Source organism: Podarcis filfolensis (assembly GCF_964270895.1).
Source record: "Podarcis filfolensis genome assembly, chromosome: 14".
Classification (NCBI taxonomy): domain Eukaryota; kingdom Metazoa; phylum Chordata; class Lepidosauria; order Squamata; family Lacertidae; genus Podarcis; species Podarcis filfolensis.
Window position 1 is genome coordinate 25,994,926 of NC_139616.1, and position 19,494 is coordinate 26,014,419.

A 19,494-nucleotide genomic window follows, 5' to 3' on the forward strand; every position below is an offset into this window, starting at 1 on the left:
CAGTCTTTCAGGTGCCACAAGGCTCTATTGTTTAAACTCCATGTGGATTATCATTATTTTGAAAGTACCTAACAGTCTCCTAAGAGGTAATTGGTGGTTTTAATTTAAAAAGTGATTAAAGTGCAATGACTGTCTCAGTCCTCTGTTGTGAGTGTACAAGCAGTGTGTACTCTGGACTACCCCCTCCCCCCCAAATAATCCTTATTTTTGTTGTTGTTGCCAAGATCCTGAGAATTTTCTGAAAAGCCTAAATGGTGAACCCAAATATTTTGCAGGTTAGAAGCAAATCAGTACAGATTGTCTTATCTTTCCTCATTTATCCTGGAGTCTCCTGGAGTCTTGGCAAGGCAAGACTGAAGCCGCCATCAATCTCTTCCACCTCCTCTCGCTTCTGACCTTTCAGTTTCAAGCTTACCTCTTCCCCCATATGGACTAGGACCTTGCTGAGTTCTATACTGATTGTACTGACTTTGGGGGTTTCACAAAGCAGTTGCAGCACTTGAAGGCACAGCCATTGTGTGGGTTTGTTCATGGACTTGGATGGAGGCTGCTCTTCCTTTCGGCAATTCTTTTTACCATGGTGTGTGTGTGTGTGTGTGTTGGAATCATGAGTCACTCCCCAAAGTCTTGGAAACTGCTGGCTTGATGTGTGAGAGCCTCTGTCCTGAGACTCTCACATGACGCCAAGAACCCTTTTTGTGCAGGATGAACTTTCTTCCCATTCAGCCCCTAAAAGAGCCATTCATCTCTGGGTGCTCCAAGGGGCTGAGTCTCCTGCTGTTTCTGCCATACTGAGCAGCCTTCCAGGGGACCCGGTGCAAAAGTCACATCCCGCTGCAGCTGCAATCTTGCCTTTCCCAGCTTATGACAGGCGCAGAAGCTTCAGAGTTGTTTACAGGAAATACAGAAGGGCGCGGAAGGGCCCCCTCTCCCCAACCCCCCTCCCTCCCCTTTCTCCCTGCTCTGACAAATTCACATGGGTTGCTTATGGATGACTTCCGCTCTTTAGAATGGAAATCTGGGAGAGAGCTTGGCTGGGTGACCAAGTGCATGGCTGTGTATGTGTAGATGAGAACACACATAATAAAAAGGGGGAATGAACTGCAGGCTCCTTGCTATCAGCTTTGTAGGTCAAGGGGGTGCGTTGGCCAGCATTCTGAATATATATATTCAGAATATATATGCGGGTGGTGCTGTGGTGTAAACCACTGAGTCTTGGGCTTGCCCATCGGAAGGTTGGCGGTTCAAATCCCCACGCTGAGGTGAGCTCCTGTTGTTTGGTCCCTGCTTCTGCCAACCTAGCAGTTCGAAAGCACATTAAAGTGCAAGTAGATAAATAGGTACTGCCCTGGCGGGAAGGTAAGTTTCTGTGTGCTGCTCTGGTTTCGCCAGAAGCAGCTTAGTCATGCTGGGCACATGACCCGGAAAAACTGTCTGCGGACAAACGTCGGCTCCCTCGGCCAGCAAAGCAAGATGAGCACTGCAACCCCAGAGTCGTTCGTGACTGGACTTAACTGTCAGGGGTCCTTTACCTTTAGATAGATAGATAGATAGATAGATAGATAGATAGATAGATAGATATAGATATATAAATATATTTGTGAATTCTACTCCCCACCCCATACCCACTGCCTTGAGGTACATCTTTGTGAGAAGAAAAGGCTATGGAGTAAACCCTTCACAAACCTGGAATGGAGTCTGTAAGATGGTTAGATGGCACCTTGTACGCCTCCTCCCAGCAACTCCTGCAGCCAGATTGGTGCCAGATGTATTCCTCTGCTTTCCTTTGGACCACATCAGCGAGGCTGAGAGGGAGATCTTGTTGTCTGGGTAGCCCGGGACCTCCATACATACTGCCTAGGCTTGAACTCCATTGTTTCTCAAGACAGACTGATGCCAATAACAGTTACACCCCACCCCAATCTCATTGACAGCCGAACAGATCTTGCTTCCCCATTGGATCCAGCAAAGAGCAAGCATGTCTCTGCATCTCCTGCTTCCAGCTCACTCACTCACACCACTTTGGCTATTATTCTCCTACTGGTAGTTATATAAGGGTGGTGGTGGTGGAAGAAATGCCCTCCCATTAGCCTGGATGGTACTATCCCCTAGTTTTAGCTCTTGCAACCTAGCTCATTATTTTGGGGTGGTGAAGAGGACTCTTAAGTAGCCAGTTAAGATCTTACATTGTCTTACAAAGAGTGAACTCCCTCCCTCCATGCATCTGGTGGGCTTGTTGTTCTTGGCAGACATGCAGGCTTGCTCTCTGGTGGGCAGCCGAGCTGTGAGTTTCAGCAGGATGTGAAGTCTGGTTTATTCTCTCCAGAGGCCGAGATCTGGCTGACACTAGATTCCCATAGACCAGAGGTTGGGAACCTCAAGCTCTGGGGGCCAAATGCAGCACTTCAGGACTCCCTATCCGGCCCAGGCTTCCCAGGCCATGCCCCTCACAGGCCCTGTGCTGCACACTCCTTGGGGGCATTTGGCTTGACTGGGGAGTGTCCTTGAACTCTAATACAATGCCCCTTGCTTGCCTGGATGAAGGCTGCAGAGATCTGTGCAGGGCTGAAATATAAGAGTCCCACCTGTTGCTTGACCTCCTTTTTGCCTCCAGCCACACCCACTATTGACTCTGGCATGTGGCCCCTAGGAAGGAATGTGTCCCTTGGCTCCACACCCCTGAGACAGGCTGTGGTCTGACCTTTATGGTATTAGTGTATTTTTTGTTCCATAAGACGCACCTGACCATAAGACGCACCTAGTTTTTAGAGGAGGAAAACAAGAAAAAAAAATCTGGACGAAACAGTGGATGTATGATTTTTGTGGTTCATGCTGTGACCACAGACATGTGATTTGACAGTGAATTTGGAGTAGCCCAATGCAAAAATCCTGAGGATCCATGTGGATCCGTGCTTTGTAACCACGTTTTTGCGCCATTGCAGCTCCAGGCAACAGTGGGTGGGTGATTTTTTGGTGCAGGCTATAGCCATGGACATGCTATGTGATCTGATGGTGAATTTGAGGTGACCCAATGTAAAAATCCTGAGGATCCATGGGCTTTTACCTCCCCCTCCCAGGCAGCCTCCTTTATTGCTAGCGTCCCTTATCTCCCTCCCCAATCGCTTACTAATCAGCTGCTTCCTTTCAACACCCCCTTCCCTCTTGTTTGCCTTAGTGTCTTTTCCTTAGCTGGAGCAGTTTTTTTGCTCCTCCTTTTCTTCTAATTTCTCTCCTCATTGCTTAAGCCTTCCTGTCTCCTCTCCTTGCAAGTTTGCTATCTTTACCTCCTCCCTCCCAGGCAGCCTCCTTTATTGCTAGTGTCCCTTATCTTGCTCCTGTTCGCTTGCCAATTCAGGGCTTTGTTTCAACACCCACTTCCCTCTTTCAAAAAAAGAAGAAGCAGCATGATCTGCATTTTGCCCCTGGGCAATTCAGCTCCAGGAACCACACATTCGCACCATAAGACGCACAGACATTTCCCCAAGTGTGTCTTATGGAGTGAAAAATACGGCATTATGGGTGTCTAGGTGCCAAAACGGGGGGTGTACTTCTGTATCTTGTTGGGTCTCCCTTTCTGTTTTAAGTGTGGGAGCCTGAGGCACCCCTCATAAAAGGTGACATTGCTATAACCCCCCAAAAAACCCCTCTACGTTTTCCCCTTTGCAGATGTCATGGCGGCCGCAGTATCGCAGCTCCAAGTTTCGAAACGTCTATGGCAAAGTGGCCAACCGAGAGCACTGCTTTGACGGGATCCCAATCACCAAGAATGTCCATGACAACCACTTCTGTGCAGTGAATACGAAGTTCCTTGCCATAGTAACGGAAAGTGCCGGAGGGGGCTCCTTTCTTGTCATTCCACTGGAACAAGTAAGCGACTCTTTGATTATGATCAGCAGCGTCACATGCCACCACAATCTCCGAGCGCTGAGAGACTCTAGGGTTTCCAAAAGCTTACCACGGTCCTGTTTCCTTGGAAGGAAGGTCAGAGGAGATTGTGGGGTCTTCAGGATAGTTGATTTCATTTACTCATATATACAACCTTAGCATCAGATGGAGGGGCTCACGGAATTAACACCTCAACAGATCTTGCTTCTCCTTGAGTTGCAGCTTTGGATCCAGCACTGAACAAGCAGGTCTCTGTGTATCCAGCTTCCAGCCTACTTCCAGTTTAGCTCTCTCACGCCTCACTGGTTAGTGTTCTCCTAGCTAGTAGCTAGGTGAGGGAGTGGAAGAAAGGCACATCCGCTTACCCTCTGGCACACAGCAGCCTCTTTGGTTATGCTAATCCGTTTAACTAGTCAGCCACAATCTTTGCCAAACAAAAGGAATGGTTTGCCAACTTTGCTTCCATATATTCTACCCCCACAAGTATAGGATCCTATGAATTGGAAGGGATTTAGGGCATCATCCAGACCAGACGTAGGCAAACTCCGGCCCTCCAGACGTTTGGGACTACAATTCCCATCATCCCTAGCTAACAGGGCCAGTGGTCAGGGATGATGGGAATTGTAGTCCCAAACATCTGGAGGGTTGAAGTTTGCCTATGCCTGATCCCCCCGCCCCCGCATGCATATCATCATCATCATCATCATCATCATCATCATTATTGCTCAACAAGCTTATGTTAACCCCAGTTTATTGTCCTTCCAACATGGGGGAGGGACTTTCTTTGTTTTGCCTTCTGTTCTCCAGCTGCTGCCAACAGCAACTCAAGTGGAGAATCTTTCTGCATGGGAAAAAGTGGAACCAGCATCTTGAAAACGTAAAACATTGGGGTGGGGGAGGGGAATGTTTCACCCCCACATTTTCCTGCAAATGATTGCATGTGTTGACTTTGCCCTGTGGGATTTCCCTAAGATGCTTGTGTGGATTTTAAAAATTAAACATGAAAGTCTGGGTTATAAAATTTTAAACACCGAGTAATTTTAAACCGACTTCCTGGAAATGGACCTCAGGGAGGATGCAGGGGCACCTGTCAGTCACGTTTATTTATGGTCCAAGGCTCTCAGGCAATGCTATAATAATTGCTATAGGGTTCAGGGTGTGGCTACAGCTTAGATGGATAGAAATGGGCTTGATTCCCTTTCCACGGAAAGGTTTTGGAGAGAGATTGATGCTGTGAACCAGCACTGCATTCACCCACAATCAATAGTTTGTGTATGTGTGTGAGAGAGACACCTGGGGGGGGGCAGGGGGAAGAAAGAGAGAGAGATCCCTAACCCCAGAGCTGATAATCCCATCAGACTCTTCTGGCTGGTCTGAATCTATAAACAGCCAAATATAGCCCTGGTGGGGATGTTCTTTATCCCATTTCAGCTGGGACTGTGCACCTTTCCAGGTGCCCTGCTTATCAAACATTCATCCTGACCTGTTTGCAAAACATTTCCAGGGAAATTTGATGATGTCAACTATTCATTGAGCATCTAGCCTCATTTGTTTGCAGAGGTTACACAATGTTACATTGGCAGTGCATTTCCCCATCACTTCCCCTATCATAAAAAATCCATTGTGTGTGTGTGTGTGTGTGTGTGTGTGAGAGAGAGAGAGAGAGAGAGAGAAAATGGCTTTGTTGCCCCAGAGTGCCAAATCAGCTTTACAACCTAAATTTGCTGGAGACCAGGGTTCAAATCATTACTTGGCCGTGAAACTCACTGAGTGACCTTTGGGGGTTGTTGTGGGGATTCAAGAAAAAGGGGAAGAAAACCCTGTGCTCCACCTTTAGCATCTTGGAGAAAAAGTTGAGCTTTCAATGCAATAAATAAATAAATAAATAAATAAATAGAGCCCTCTGTTGCACAGAGTTTTTGCCAGTGCAACTGCTGTTGTGCAACATTAAAGCTCACCCTTCCATTTGTGTTAGCAGACAGAGAATTCTGGATTAAGTTCATGTTCTGGAAGCACCCAACATCTTTGCCACGGCATTAGCAATCAGTTATCCACCTGGTCTTCCATTGTCTGTGACCAACAGCCATCACAATTTAATACACAAAAACAATACGGTCCAAGAGTTGGGGTCCTCCAGATGGCCTTTCTCTTCAGATTTCATCCTGTTTTACATGCACAAAGTTTCGGTGGCAGTTAGATCATATCCAGCTTTCAGAGAGTATTTGTTCCGATTTGTTTGCAGGGAGGTTATATGGCAACGAACATTTGTCCTGCATTCATTCTGATTTCCTTGCAGGTGTTTATGCCTTGTCAATGGCCATTCATTCAACCTGCATTTTTCAAAGCATTTCCCTAGCCATAAAAATCTTTTGTGTGGATTAGAACACCTTATTCCACTTTATACCTGGAAACCAGAAGTTCCAATATGTGACTGAATCACTCCCACAGAACACAGAGTCTGGAGGTGACCTATGTTAAACGTGTCACATTTCAGAAATGCAAATGGTCAAAACATGGAATTGTAAAGCTTTCCTCCCAACTTGTTTAGGGCTTAGAACAATCCTCCTGGCAGTCAACATGGATTTGCATAAAAAGCAGTCCATAACTTTCTCACTGCTGGTGTATGTGAAGCTACCCTACAGGCAGCAAACCAATCTACATTCATAGAGTCATAGAATTGTAGAGCTGGAAGGAACACAAAGGGTCAGCCAGTTCAAGCCCCTGCACTGCAGAAAGTAGCCAGCAGCCATCTAATTTTGAAATCAGCTGAATGTCCACCTAAATAATTCTGGGATGAATGCATTACTTTAAATCAGCCATGCTAGCTAGGGCCTGATGAGCATTCTAGTCCAGGGGTAGGCAACCTAAGGCCCGGGGGCCGGATCTGGCCCGATCGCCTTCTAAATCTGGCCCACGGACCGTCCGGGAATCAGTGTCTTTTTACATGAGTAGAATGTGTGCTTTTATTTAAAATGCATCTCTAGGTTATTTGTGGGGCTTGTTTGGTGTTTTTACATGAGTAGAATATGTGCTTTTATTTAAAATGCATCTATGGGTTATTTGTGGGCCATAGGAATTGGTTCATTTCCCCCCCAAAAATATAGTCCAGCCCACCACATGGTCTGAGGGACGGTGGACTGAAAAAGGTTGCTGACCCCTCTTCTAGTCCAATGCATCTGGAGGGCACCAGGTTGAAGAAGGCTGGTGTCCTCTGTCCCTGCAGCCCCTGCCTGCATGAACTTTTAATTCCACCTGAGACACATTTGAAATTGGATTGTGCTAGCCCACCACAAGTCCATAAAATCATACTGATGGGCTGCCAGACTCTGCCCCTAACCCCACCCACCCATGTACAGGGAGTGACCCTATGTGCGTCTGTGAAATGGTGGCGGGAACAAGGTATTTGAACTCACTTGGAGAAGGGCCATAGTTCTGTGCAAAGTCCCAGATTAAATCATTGGTACTTCTAGGTAGGGCTAGGAATGTCTTGTGCCTTGAACCCCAAACAGCCATTGCCCGTCTGTGTAGACGGTACTGAGCTATTTGGAGCAACGGGTCTGACTTGGTATATAATGCAGCTTCCCAGGTTTCTAGTTGCTGGAGCTAGATAAAATCAGGGGCACACCTTCCTGCATTTGCATAATTAACAGGTGGGTTGGGAGAACAAAGAAGGATTGGATTAGTTTCTTTGCAATCAGCTGGAGTCTTTTGAAATGAACAGACCCCTAATTAATATGCTTCTATATTTAGCAGAAATAAATTGAGGTAGCCTAGAAACTACCGAGAGCAGCCGCTTCAGCTCAGGAGTCTAAAGTCCTTGCTGTGATATTCTGGCGAGCTTTTATTAAAATGTCTTTCTTCCCCCTCATCCAGTACATTGCCTTCTCTCGGGGGACATATGTTCCCCTGCTGGCAGATCAGAAATCTTAGCTACTTATGATAAAAACCTGCTTCCCTGTTCTTACTGGAAGCCAGAAAAACTCCCACTCAGCAGACTGCAAGGCAGCTATGGGGGGGGGAAGCCCCACATGAGAAGTTTGGGGGAGAAGATGCGAGCTGCCAATTCCGTAACCTAGACACGGCCAGGATCAAGAGCGAGAAGAAGGGAGATTGGGAATCTACTGCAGTAGGTTGCTGAGTGTTTCGGTTTTCGGGCAGGATCCACTTTCATAGCAGGAAATTCAGGTTGCAGAATGTTAGGTGACTGGGAGGCTAAACGTAGAATGTAAGAGAAGCCTGCTGGGCCAGGTCAAAGGGAGCCCAGTTAGTCCAACATCCTGTTCTCACAGTGGCCAACCATTTGCCTGTAGGAAACCCACAAGCAGGATCTGAGCACAGCCCTGTTTAGGGACGTTTTTAAAACTGATGTTTTAATGTATTTTTAACCTTCCGTTGGAAGCTGCCCAGAGTGGCTGGGGAAACCCAGTTGGATGGGCAGGGTAGAAATAATAAATTGTTGTTGGTTGTTGTTGGTGGTAGTGCTGGACCATCAAGAAGGCTGATCGCCGAAGAATTGATGCTTTTGAATTATGGTGCTGGAGGAGACCCTTGAGAGTCCCATGGACTGCAAGAAGATCAAACCTATCCATTCTTAAGGAAATCAGCCCTGAGTGCTCACTGGAAGGACAGATCCTGAAGCTGAGGCTCCAATACTTTGGCCACCTCATGAGAAGAGAAGACTCCCTGGAAAAGACCCTGATGTTGGGAAAGATGGAGGGCACAAGGAGAAGGGGACAACAGAGGACAAGATGTTTGGATAGTGTTCTCAAAGCTACCAGCATGAGTTTGACCAAACTGCAGGAGGCAGTGGAAGACAGGAGTGCCTGGCGTGCTCTGGTCCATGGGGTCACGAAGAGTGGGACACGACTAAATGACTAAACAACAACAACAAGGTTTCTGGCAACTGGTATTCAGAAGCATTCAGGAGGCAGAGCATAGCCATCATGGCCAATAGCCACTGAAAGTCTTTCCCATGAATCTGTGCAATCCTCTTTTGAAGCCATCCAAGTTGCTAGCCACCACTGCTTCCTGCGGAAGTGAGTTCCATAGTTTAACCCTGCAGAGATTTCCTGCAACAAACCTGACTCCCCCTCCCTCCAATTGGCTTTTGGGAAAGTGATGCAAAACTGTGCAGTGAAGTGTGGAATGGCGCTTGCTTTGATGCAACCTCATCTAACCGGCCCCGCAAGCAGACCAGAACGAATGCTGATGAAATAGTCGGTGTCATCTCATCTCCCTGCAAAGAAAGCAGTGTGTGCATCCCCATTTACCAGCATCCATTGCGCTCCCACCACTGGTTTGGGAAGTGATTTAGCATTACATTAGCTGCAGTCCATATCTACCTTGTATCTATCCTGTCCTTTCTTATAAAATGCTCTGTTTTCACATTTTCCCCACCCCAAAACCCCCAGCTTTGATCTGAATTGAGGAAAAGAATGGCCTGTCTGCATGTTAAGTTGGTAAAGTGTACACAGCCCAATTCCGGTTGAATGCTCAGTGAGTCTCAACTGCCCAACAGCAGCAATAAGGAAACAAATTTGCTCACCTGTATTAGACTGCTGAAATTAGGGGCGAACAGGAGTGGAGCTCTGTCTTAAAGGGTATGAGCTCAGTTCAGTTCTGATCAGCAAAAGAGACTTCTCCTGTACAGAAAGTGCTAGGAGGCATCCCTGTTCTTTAATTCTATCTGTAAGCCTTTTTGCACCTGGCTCAGGGTTGTACCATCGTGGAGTGCTGGGCTAAAACAAAGCAGATCAGACAAGTGCTTCAGCTAAGAGCATGAGAAGACATTCGCTATGAATTTCCCAAGGAGTAAAGGATGTATGAGGAGAAAATACTCTCCTGGGTTGCAACTGTTTAAGCCCAGAGGGATTTCATTAGAACATAAGAAGAGTCTGCAGGATTGGACCAGTGGCCCATCTCGTCCAGCATCCTGTTCTCATGGCGGCCAAGCAGGGACTTGTGGGAAACCAGGAAGCAGGATTCGAGCACAAGAGCCCTCTCTCCCCTCCTGTGGTTTCCAGCAACTGGTAGTCAGAAGCATTGTTACCTCCAACTTTGGAGATAGAGCGTTGGCATCCTGGCAAGTAGCCATCGATAACCCTCTCCTCCATGAATTTATCCAGTCCTCTTCTAAAGCCAACTAGATTGGTGGTCATCCCTGCCCCCTGAGATTTGGATCCTTTGCCTAGAATCAGATGCAAAAGACACCTCAGTGAAATTATCTGGTGGGAACTCAAGACACCATCTTCCCTAAGAGAAGGCTGAACAACCAGAAGTCACTGTTCTGTCTTCTGATGGTGGCACTGAAATTAGCAAGCTGCATCAGCGGTGAGGAAACGAGGCCAGCGAGAAAGAGAGGGGCAGCGTACTCGTTGAGATCTCGTAACTTGAGATTTCAGGCAGGCAGCAGAGTGGGGGCAGCAGTGGCAGGGAAGTGTAAGCAGGGTGCCCCCTCAAGCTCGGCAGTGCCCCCTCCATTTCCTAAGAATAAAGGCCCATTTCATTCCCCCAATTAGCTCCCCCGATGAACCTCTTCCTAAGCTGCCGTCTTTAATTGGGTTGACTACAGATGGAGGGAAGTACAATCAGCGTTCTAATTGTGAGACGCAGCTTGATTCCGATTAATATTCCAAAAACAAGGTACATGAGCTGCAATCGGGAGTGACTCTCCTGTCTCTTTGCCACTGAATCTAAAATCCAGAGTCATTAATATAGCACTTTAGCATCTTTTGTTGTTAACCCCTTGTGGTCAGAACAGAGCATCCATCTTGATCATCAAGATGTCCCACATCTCTGGTTTAGGAGCATAATTTTTTTCCTAATCACCTGTTGGCTGAAATGCATTTTTTCATACTTGCCAATATCATCTCTGGGGGGTTGATGTGGACTGGGTTAATGAAGGCGCTTGACTGGACACACTGAGCAAGCATCTTTGACTATTTGTACATGGAGAGGACATCACACAATGCTCATGCAGATCTCCATAGGGATCCAAACACAGAAGAACCAAACTTGTCGGCCCTTCGCTTTAAAAGCAAACTATAGGTTCACTGTGCAATTTGTTGCCCCAATGCAGAGTTTGGTTCAAGGCTACATTCCCAGAAAGTGTACCATTTAGGGGTTCTGGAGCAGTGCTTGTAAACACTTAGAACCGTAGTACTGTAGAGTTGGAAGGGATCCCAAGGCTCATCTAGTCCAACCCCCTGCAATGGAGGAATCTCAGCTAAAGCATCCATGACAATCCAGCATCCTGTTCTCACAGGCGTCAGCCAGATGCCACAGATTCAAAGGGCATCTCATACCTGGAGAAGAATGTTTCTTTTGAATCAGCCTTTGACATTTCTATCTCCTCAGAAGTCACAGGATCAGAGGAGTCCATAATGCCAGCACCTTTCCAGTCTTAAGACATTATAGACACCAGCTCAGATGCCATAATAGACGCAGGTAATTTCTTTGTAGCAGGACAGCCAGTCAAAAGAGGCATGATAATAGCCGTCAATTGTACAAGTCCTTCCTCGATGCATTTATTTGTTGGATGGCTTCATCAGGGTTGCCATACATCCTGGACATTATCATGATTTCAAAGGCAGAAGTGACGTCCAGGGAGAATTTCTGAAAGGTGGCACTTTGTCCTGTACCTTAGGCAAGTCAATTCAAAAATCATATTTCTATAAAAATAAAAAGCCAAATAATTTCAGGTTTTCCTTAAAAAGACTCAGCAATTTTGGGGTCTTCCTAAAAAGAGCTCAACAACTTTCAAGGTGTCCTGGCGTAACTTTTTGAAATATGGCAACCCTAGCTTCATGCTTGAATTTTCATTTTGTGGTTAACAGCAGGAAAGTCTAATGGTGGAAAGTGTTCTACTGGTGCCCAGCTGAGTCACTGGAGAAGAGATGGCTTTGCGTGCAGACTATGTTCTTGGCTTGAGGCGAGCTAATTACGTTCCATCGTGGTGGGGGAAATAGGAGGGAGGGACGGGCTGTTGCTGTGAGGCAGGTCAGCTGCTTTGCATACAGAAGGTCCCAGGTCCAGTCCCCTACAGCATCTCAGGGACTGAACCTGGGAGTGTCCCCTCCCTGAAATCCTGGGCAGCCATATGTCTAGTCAGTGTAGACATTACATAGCTAGATGAACTGGTGGTCTCTGTATAAATCAGCTCCCTCTGTTTCTGATGTGTATCCTATCAGCTTTAACATGCTTGCTCCTTGCCTCTGAACAAAACCTTCAGCCCTTCTTTTCAGAGACACGTTGGTTCACTGCTTGGCTCACGTGCCCCGAATGTCTTAATTGCCCCACAAATTCAGAACCTGGAATAAGCATTTTGGAGCCATGGAGAGATTTGAAAGGATCCTGCAATTATCTATGTACTCTCTGTGGACTGTTTGACCTCTTCCATCCTGTTTTAATGTGTAGGCAGTGCTATTAATAACACACCCAGATGGGATTATATTTGCGGCAAGCTGAGTCAAATTTGGTGCAACGAAGAAGTCGTGTGCCCCCCTTCCAGTCTCAAACATTCCGTATCTCACTTTTAAAACAGTTTTTTTTTTAAAAAAAATGCATTTTATATCCCACCTTTTTCCTCCAAGGAACTCAAGATAGCACACGTGGTTCTCCCCTTCCTCATTTAATCCCACAACGGCCCTGTGAGGTAGGCTATGCTGAGAGGCAGTGACTGGCCCAAAGTCACCCAGCGAGCTTCATGGCTGAGTGGGGATTTGAACCCCAGTCTAACGCTCTAACCACTATGCCACACTAGCATGATACAAGCTGCTTTACGCATGGCATTCAAGCAGCAGGTGCTACTCTTGCCCTTCTGACTGCAAAAGCAAAGTGGAATATGTCAGTTGACCCCCATGTCAGAAGGCCAGACAAACTGAAACGAGTCTGTTAGCCATGGTTACTGAATTGCGGGAGGTTAGACTAGATGTCCCTTCATCTCCCTTCCAAGTCCATGATTCTATGAGTCATGTCCCCGCTGAAAGGTGCGGCAGTTCTTCTTTAGTCACACAGATAAGAAAAACAAAGATAAGAATTGCAAAGTTGGAAGAGACCCCAAGGATCATCTTGTCCAACCTACTTCATTGAAGAAGAAGAAGAAGAGGAGGAGGAGGAGGAGGTGGAGGAGGAGGAGGAGGAGGAGGAGGAGTTTGGATTTGATATCCCGCTTTACCACTACCCAAAGGAGTCTCAAAGCAGCTAACATTCTCCTTTCCCTTCCTCCCCCACAACAAACACTCTGTGAAGTGAGTGGGGCTGAGAGACTTCAGAGAAGTGTGACTAGCCCAAGGTCACCCAGCAGCTGCATGTGGAGGAGCGGAGACACAAACCCGGTTCACCAGATTACGAGTCCAAGCTCTTAACCACTACACCACACTGGCAGCTGTCCCATATGGGGATCGAACCTGCAACCTTTTCAGCACTACTCTCTAACCAACAGAGCTATCCAGGCTGTCAAAGGTGGGAAGGACTGGGGAAATTAGGATATTTTGGGCAGCAGCATGCAAAGAGAAACAGGGTCTGCCTTGAGCATGTAGGCTGAATGACTGACAAGTGGGGATCCATTTGGATGATTGACATCCACCCACGCAAGCAGCTCAGTGCTAGGAGCTGGAGGCAGAGGGGCATTTTTTGACCACATTTTGTAGTGTGTAAAATGTGCCATCTGGGTAAGAGAGGAGGATTGCTTTAACTTCGCAAGGTATGGCTTGTCTGCGCCAAGTGATGTCAAAGATAATTTTGTGTGCGTCCAATGAGGGTTTCCATAGCAACATTTAGCATTTAGACGGATGGAGTGGGTACCCAGAATGGTTGTCATTATGGAAAGAAAGAGAAGAAGAAAACCTGGCTGCTAAGTGAGAGCATTTTGTTTTTAACCGTTTTAGTCTCCTTCCCATACGAAGGGGGGTGGGGATCCTAACCTGTGGTCAATGTGATGTACAAACCATCACTGAAGAAGCATAATGGTAATTAATGGGATCACGCGTTACGTTGCAAACCATGTGTGGAAGGTCAGCATGCCTTACAGGGGGTCACTAATGTCTTTGGCCCCAAGGTCACATTTGGAATTTGGAGAGTGGCCATGGGCACCACCCTCTCCAATTCCTTCTCCAACACAGTGCCCACGCCAGGTCACGTTCTCTCGCTGACTTAAAGAGAGGAATCACAATCCACCAACTCAGCTTCTCCAAGAAGCCTGGGTAGAAGTTAGAGCCAACAGAGTTTGCTTGATTTTACATGAGATTCTTCTCCCCCTCCTAAGAGGCGACATGACAGCCATCTTCAGATACACAGAAGCTTGTTTTCTGCTTCTCCAAAAGAGAAGATCCAAGCCAACAGATTCAAATGACAAGGAAAAAAGATTCCGACTAAACATTCGGAAGAATTTCCGGAGGGTGAAAGCTGCTCAGCGGTGGAATGGATGACCTCGGAAGGAGGTGGACTCTCCTTAGTCAGAGGTTTTTAGGTAGAGATTAGGTGGTCATCTGTCAAGGATTCTTTAGCTGTGATTCCTGCATTGCGGACGCAGGTGGCACTGTGGGTTAAACCAAAGAGCCTAGGGCGGTCGGCGGTTCAAATCCCCGTGACGGGGTGAGCTCCCATTGCTCGGTCCCTGCTCCTGCCAACCTAGCAGTTCGAAAGCACGTCAAAGTGCAAGTAGAGAAATAGGTACCGCTCCGGCGGGAAGGTAAACGGCACTTCCGTGAGCTGCTTCGGTTCGCCAGAAGCAGCTTAGTCATGCTGGCCACATGACCCGGAAGCTGTACGCCGGCTCCCTTGGCCAATAAAGCGAGATGAGCGCCGCAACCCCAGAGTCAGCCATGACTGGACCTAATGGTCAGGGGTCCCTTTACCTTTACCTTACCTGCATTGCAGGGGGTTGGACTAGATGACCCTCAGGGTCCCTTCCAATTCTATAGTTCTATGATCTGCCTGAGATGTCATGTGATCCAGAGCCTTGGGCCTCTGGTTGTGTCAGGCTGGCCAAGTGGGTTTCCGGGGGGGGGGCAGGGATACCACTCCATTGTGCTGGGATGGGCATGACCTTTCCCGTAGGGCAAGGAAGGCTCTTCCTCTGCTCTTCCTGCTGGAGCCGTTCCTGTAATTTGACAAAGGCCAATTGTTCCCAGCACAGCTGCTGAAGAAATGAAGCTTTATCTCCTATCGCTGCTGTAGCTCCATAGAAAAAGAGGCTACAAGTTTAGACGATGTTTTACATACACTGCTCCCCTCAATCACTAAATTCCAGGGGGGGGGAAAATGATTTTAAAGCCTTTTTGAAAAGCTAAAGTGCTCTTCGTCAACTTGGTGCCTGCCAGATGTTTGGTGCTACAATTCCTATCAGCCCCAGATGGATGGGAGTTCCAGCCCAAAGCATCCAGGGGGATATTTTAAACTTGAAAGCAAAGTTCCAAATTTGAACTTCTCCAAATTTTGCAACAGAGTTCTCTAGCCAACCATGGTGTTTAAAGGTGTGTATATGTAAAGTACATAAGCAAGAAATGCATATATTCATGGAAATAGCATGCAAAGTTGCATTATATTAGGAGGCAATCCTTTGCCTTTGCAAAAAATGTGTGCATCCATCCAAATTGCACAAAACATGCACATTGGGAGAAGTTTGCTGATGAATTTTCATAAGGACCTCTTTTTTTAAAAAAGGGAGGAGGGGAAACAGATGTGGAGAAGCAGAAAACTGAATTTCAGATTTGCAGAAAAAAAGAGAAACTGCAAAAATCTGAAATGGAGAGCTCAGACCAATTCCTAACCCTAGCCCACTCCCTTTTAAATATCCCATATCAAGATCCCTCTCCTTTTAATCATATTTCCTGAGAGAGGCTTGGGCACAATTGTCCCAGTTTAGCAACACACACAAACACCAACCCAGCTTGACATTCCAAGAGGAAGAACTGCATGTCCAGGAAAGCAAGAAATAAAAATGGTCTGAAATGCAGCAGGGGGATGTGGCTAGTGAAGACACACCCTCTTTCCTTCTCGCACCGTCTCTGTAGCGCCTGCACAATTGAAGGTCTTGTTCTGCACGAAATGGTCCAAAGTGATTCCTCCTGGGTGTGCCAAGGAAGTCAGCCTGATATGTTCCATGAGCTTCAGTTTCCGTCGCCTGCTGCCATTAGCCTCCTTCTGTTGCTGCTATGGCCCTAAGAGAATAGGAGAAGAGAAACAGAACATAGGAAGATCCCTGCACCATCAGGCCTCTGGGGCCCATCCAGTCCAGCATCCTTTTCTCACAGTGCCGGCTGGGTGCCTCAATGGGGAGCCCATAAGCAGCGGCGAAGGAACCCTCTCTGGCCCCCAGGGCGGGGCGAACTGCCCAGTGGCGCATGCGTGACATCCATATGGACTGCGCATGTGCGGCAGCCCGTGTACTCCGTACAGGATGCCACACATGCACAGTCCGTACGGGATGCCACACATGCGCAGTCCGTACAGGCTGCCACTCGTGCATGCCGTCCATACGGGCTGCCACTTGCACGGTGACCGTACGGGCTGCTGCGCGAGTGGCATCCCATATGGACTGCGCATGTGCGGCATCCCGTACAGACTGTGCATGTGCTGCATCCTGTATGGAGTGCACACACACGGCAGCCCATACGGACGTCCGTATGGATAGCGCACGAGAGCGGCAGCCCCCACACTGACTGCACGCATCCTCGGCCACTCTACAGCTGGGGGGAGGCAGGGGCCATGTTCCATGAGCTTCAGTTTCCATTGCCTGCTGTTTAGTTTGAATACCACACAATATTTTATTCATTTAGATATACATTTGTTCTCTTTACTTATTCTGTCTGAAAGCACGACCAGCATTTTTAAATGGGCACAAACTGCTTCAGAAACATTCCCCGGAATGGAATGATGTCGTAGACAGCAACCAATCTATGCTGTACACAGCCAACCTTGGCTGAAATTTTGCTGAGCTGCTTTTCTCTACACTTGACAGGTTGGGGTTCTGCCCACTTGTCAGGCTTGTCCCATCCCGGGGGGAGCTAAAGGGCTGGTCATCTAGGCCAAGAAGCTTGCCTGATTGCCCCCATTTGCAGCCTGATGCAACAAACCCACTTTTGTTTTTTAAGGACTATCTGTGATTCGGAAGGGGACAGGGAAATAAATGCACTGGAAAGTGTGGGGTGAAGGAATTATTAACAAGAAGATGGATCAGAATCAATGTCCAATATACACCTCTTTGTATATTGTAAGCTTTGTACAGGCAAACCAGGTTGGATACCCAGTAAACTAGCCTGGAGGATCCCTTTGTGTTTTCTTTGGCCCTGATTCTGCTGCTCTCTGAAAGGAGAAGCTTAGACTCCTCAGTCAACTACTTCCTCCTGTGTCCCTTTGCCAGGCTCTGCAGCGAAGCTTCCTTCCAAGGCAGTAGCAAGGCAGCTGCAGAGCATCTTGAGAAGCAGGAGGGAAGGAACAGATGGATGTAGGCTGCTGCTCTCCTTTCTGATGGACAACAGTCATGAAAGAGCAAAAAGGTCTCCCCCCCTTTGCAGCTGCACTTGGAGCCCAGTGGATGTCTGGAAAATAATGTGCAGGATTTCAGGACTGCTGGAAGCCAGGTGGCGATGGTTTGCTGCTTTCCGGCAAAGGCTCCCTCTGCCCCATACAATCTGGTACTGCAGGAAAAAGGCTTGCAGGAGACTCTGGTGTTTGAATCAGGGATCAGAGCCTCCAAATATACAATGCTGCAGTTTGAAAGCGGCGTACTAACTACAAGACAAATGATGAATGACTGCAGAGAATCTGCTTTGCATGCTGAAAGTGGGAGATGGCTGACTAAATCCCACTGCTAGTCAGCACAGAGACTACATGGTAGACAATGCTGAGCTGATGCACCAAAGGATCTATTCAGTAGAAGGTAATTTCCTCTATCCTTAAGCAATCATAAGAACATAAGAAAAGTAGCCCATCTCGTCCAGCATCCTGTTCTCACAGTGGCCAATCAAACATGCCAAACCCACAAGCAGAATCTGAGCCCAAGAGGCCTCTCCCCTCCTGAAGTTTCCAGCAACTGGTGTTGAGAAGCATTGCTGCATCTGATCATGGAAGCAGAGTATATAACCATCCTGGCTAGCAGCCATGAACAGCCCTCTCCTTGCATATGTCTAATCTTCCTGTAAAACCATTTAGGTTAGTGGCCATCGCTTCTTCCTGTGGGAGTGAGTTCCATCGTTTAGCCATGCGCTGCATAAAGAAAGACTTTCTTTGATGTGTCCTGAAATCTCCCAGCATGCAGCGGCAGCATTGAATGTCCACGACTTCTAGTATTAAATTAATAAGCAAACTTCAATACAAAGTGCTTAGTTTTCTCTCGTGTGGCTTCCATTCATGGACCATCATCTCCACCCCCTAATAAAATGGAATTAGTTTGTTAAGGGAGTGAGCGACAGAGGGGAAAGAAGGTCACAGAAATGTTGCCAAATGTTTTCCTTCAACGATGCAGTCACAGGAACTTGTTTCACCCTTTAAAAGCGAGCTGAATTCTGCACCAGGGAGCCAATGTCTCATGTCCACTGCACCCTTGGGGACCCGTGGTGTCCACACCAGCCTGCCCTTGTCATTCTGGAGTGACTCCCAAACCAAAACATCTCTGAGAGAAATGAGCATTTGCAAAAGGTTGGGGGCCCTTTTGGCCAGGGCTTGGATTTAGGTTGCTTGGCAGCGGGTCTGACAGGCCACATGGTAGACGGGCTAATCTCTCGCCCCTTATCTCTGCTCCCCCATCTGCCAGGCATGTCCTCCTGTGTGACCTTGAATGCCTCATTTTAGGGGAAGGGAGTGGGAAGGGGTGCAGAGAATGAAAAGCGCAGACATCCTCAGCTAGCAACTATTTTAGCCTTTGCTGGGCTCTGTTGCAGTTTCCTGCACTAGAGCAGGCATAGGCAAACTCCGGCCCTCCAGATGTTTGGGACTACAATTCCCATCATCCCTGACCACCGGTCCTGTTAGCTAGGGATGATGGGAATTGTAGTCCAAAACATCTGGAGCGCCGGAGTTTGCCTATGCCTGCACTAGAGTGAAAAATGAAGCCAGCCGTCAGCCTCTCTCTCTCTTCACCAGCAAGGCTGGAAACTGGCCGTAATGCTTCTGAACACCAGTTGCTGGAAGCTGAAGGTGGGGAGAGTTGCTGTTGCACTCAGGGCCTGCTTGCATGTTTCCCAATGTCATGTCTGGTAGACCACTGTGAGAACGGGATGGTGGGCTAGACCTTAAGGAGGTCTCTTGTGATAGCAGAACCTCCATGCCCAGGGACACTCTACCTCTAAATACCAAATAACAGAGAACAACAATTGGGAGAGTGGTTGTTGCGCTCAGGTCCTGTTTGCGGGCATCTGGCTGGCCACTGTGAGAAGATGCTGGACTAGTTGGGCCACTGGACTGATCTAGCTGCAAGGCTTTTCTGATCTGTGTGAGGCTATTGCATTTCCCACATGTGTAAGCTGGTTGAAAAGGCTGCATTCCCATGCAGCTTAAGAAAGGCAATCGCACATTTCTTCTCTTCATTCCGGCTTACCTGGTTTCTTAGGCTTGCTGGCGAAATTCATGCTTGATTCTTTGTGACTAGGCTTGGATACCCAAGAGCAA

The 19,494-nt window shown here is 47.6% G+C and overlaps 2 protein-coding genes and 1 long non-coding RNA gene across 3 annotated transcripts in view; 2 read left to right on the plus strand and 1 right to left on the minus strand.

Annotated features, from left to right (window-relative positions):
• MAP2K5 (mitogen-activated protein kinase kinase 5) overlaps positions 1 to 19,494 on the plus strand; it is a 933,658-nt gene that overhangs the window by 459,589 nt on the left and 454,575 nt on the right. The gene's annotated exons all lie outside the window — the stretch shown is intronic.
• Positions 1 to 19,494, plus strand: part of CORO2B (coronin 2B) — a 78,453-nt gene that overhangs the window by 33,477 nt on the left and 25,482 nt on the right. Inside the window, exon 2 of the mRNA XM_083586771.1 lies at positions 3,667 to 3,867. Within this exon, the coding sequence (XP_083442897.1) occupies positions 3,667 to 3,867 (201 nt within the window). The remainder of the gene's footprint in view (positions 1 to 3,666; positions 3,868 to 19,494) is intronic.
• LOC310749833 lies at positions 9,441 to 11,497 on the minus strand. The gene is made up of 3 exons (XR_014541832.1): positions 11,190 to 11,497; positions 9,935 to 10,072; positions 9,441 to 9,623 (listed from the first exon to the last, which is right to left on the minus strand). It is a non-coding gene; the product is annotated as an uncharacterized lncRNA (long non-coding RNA).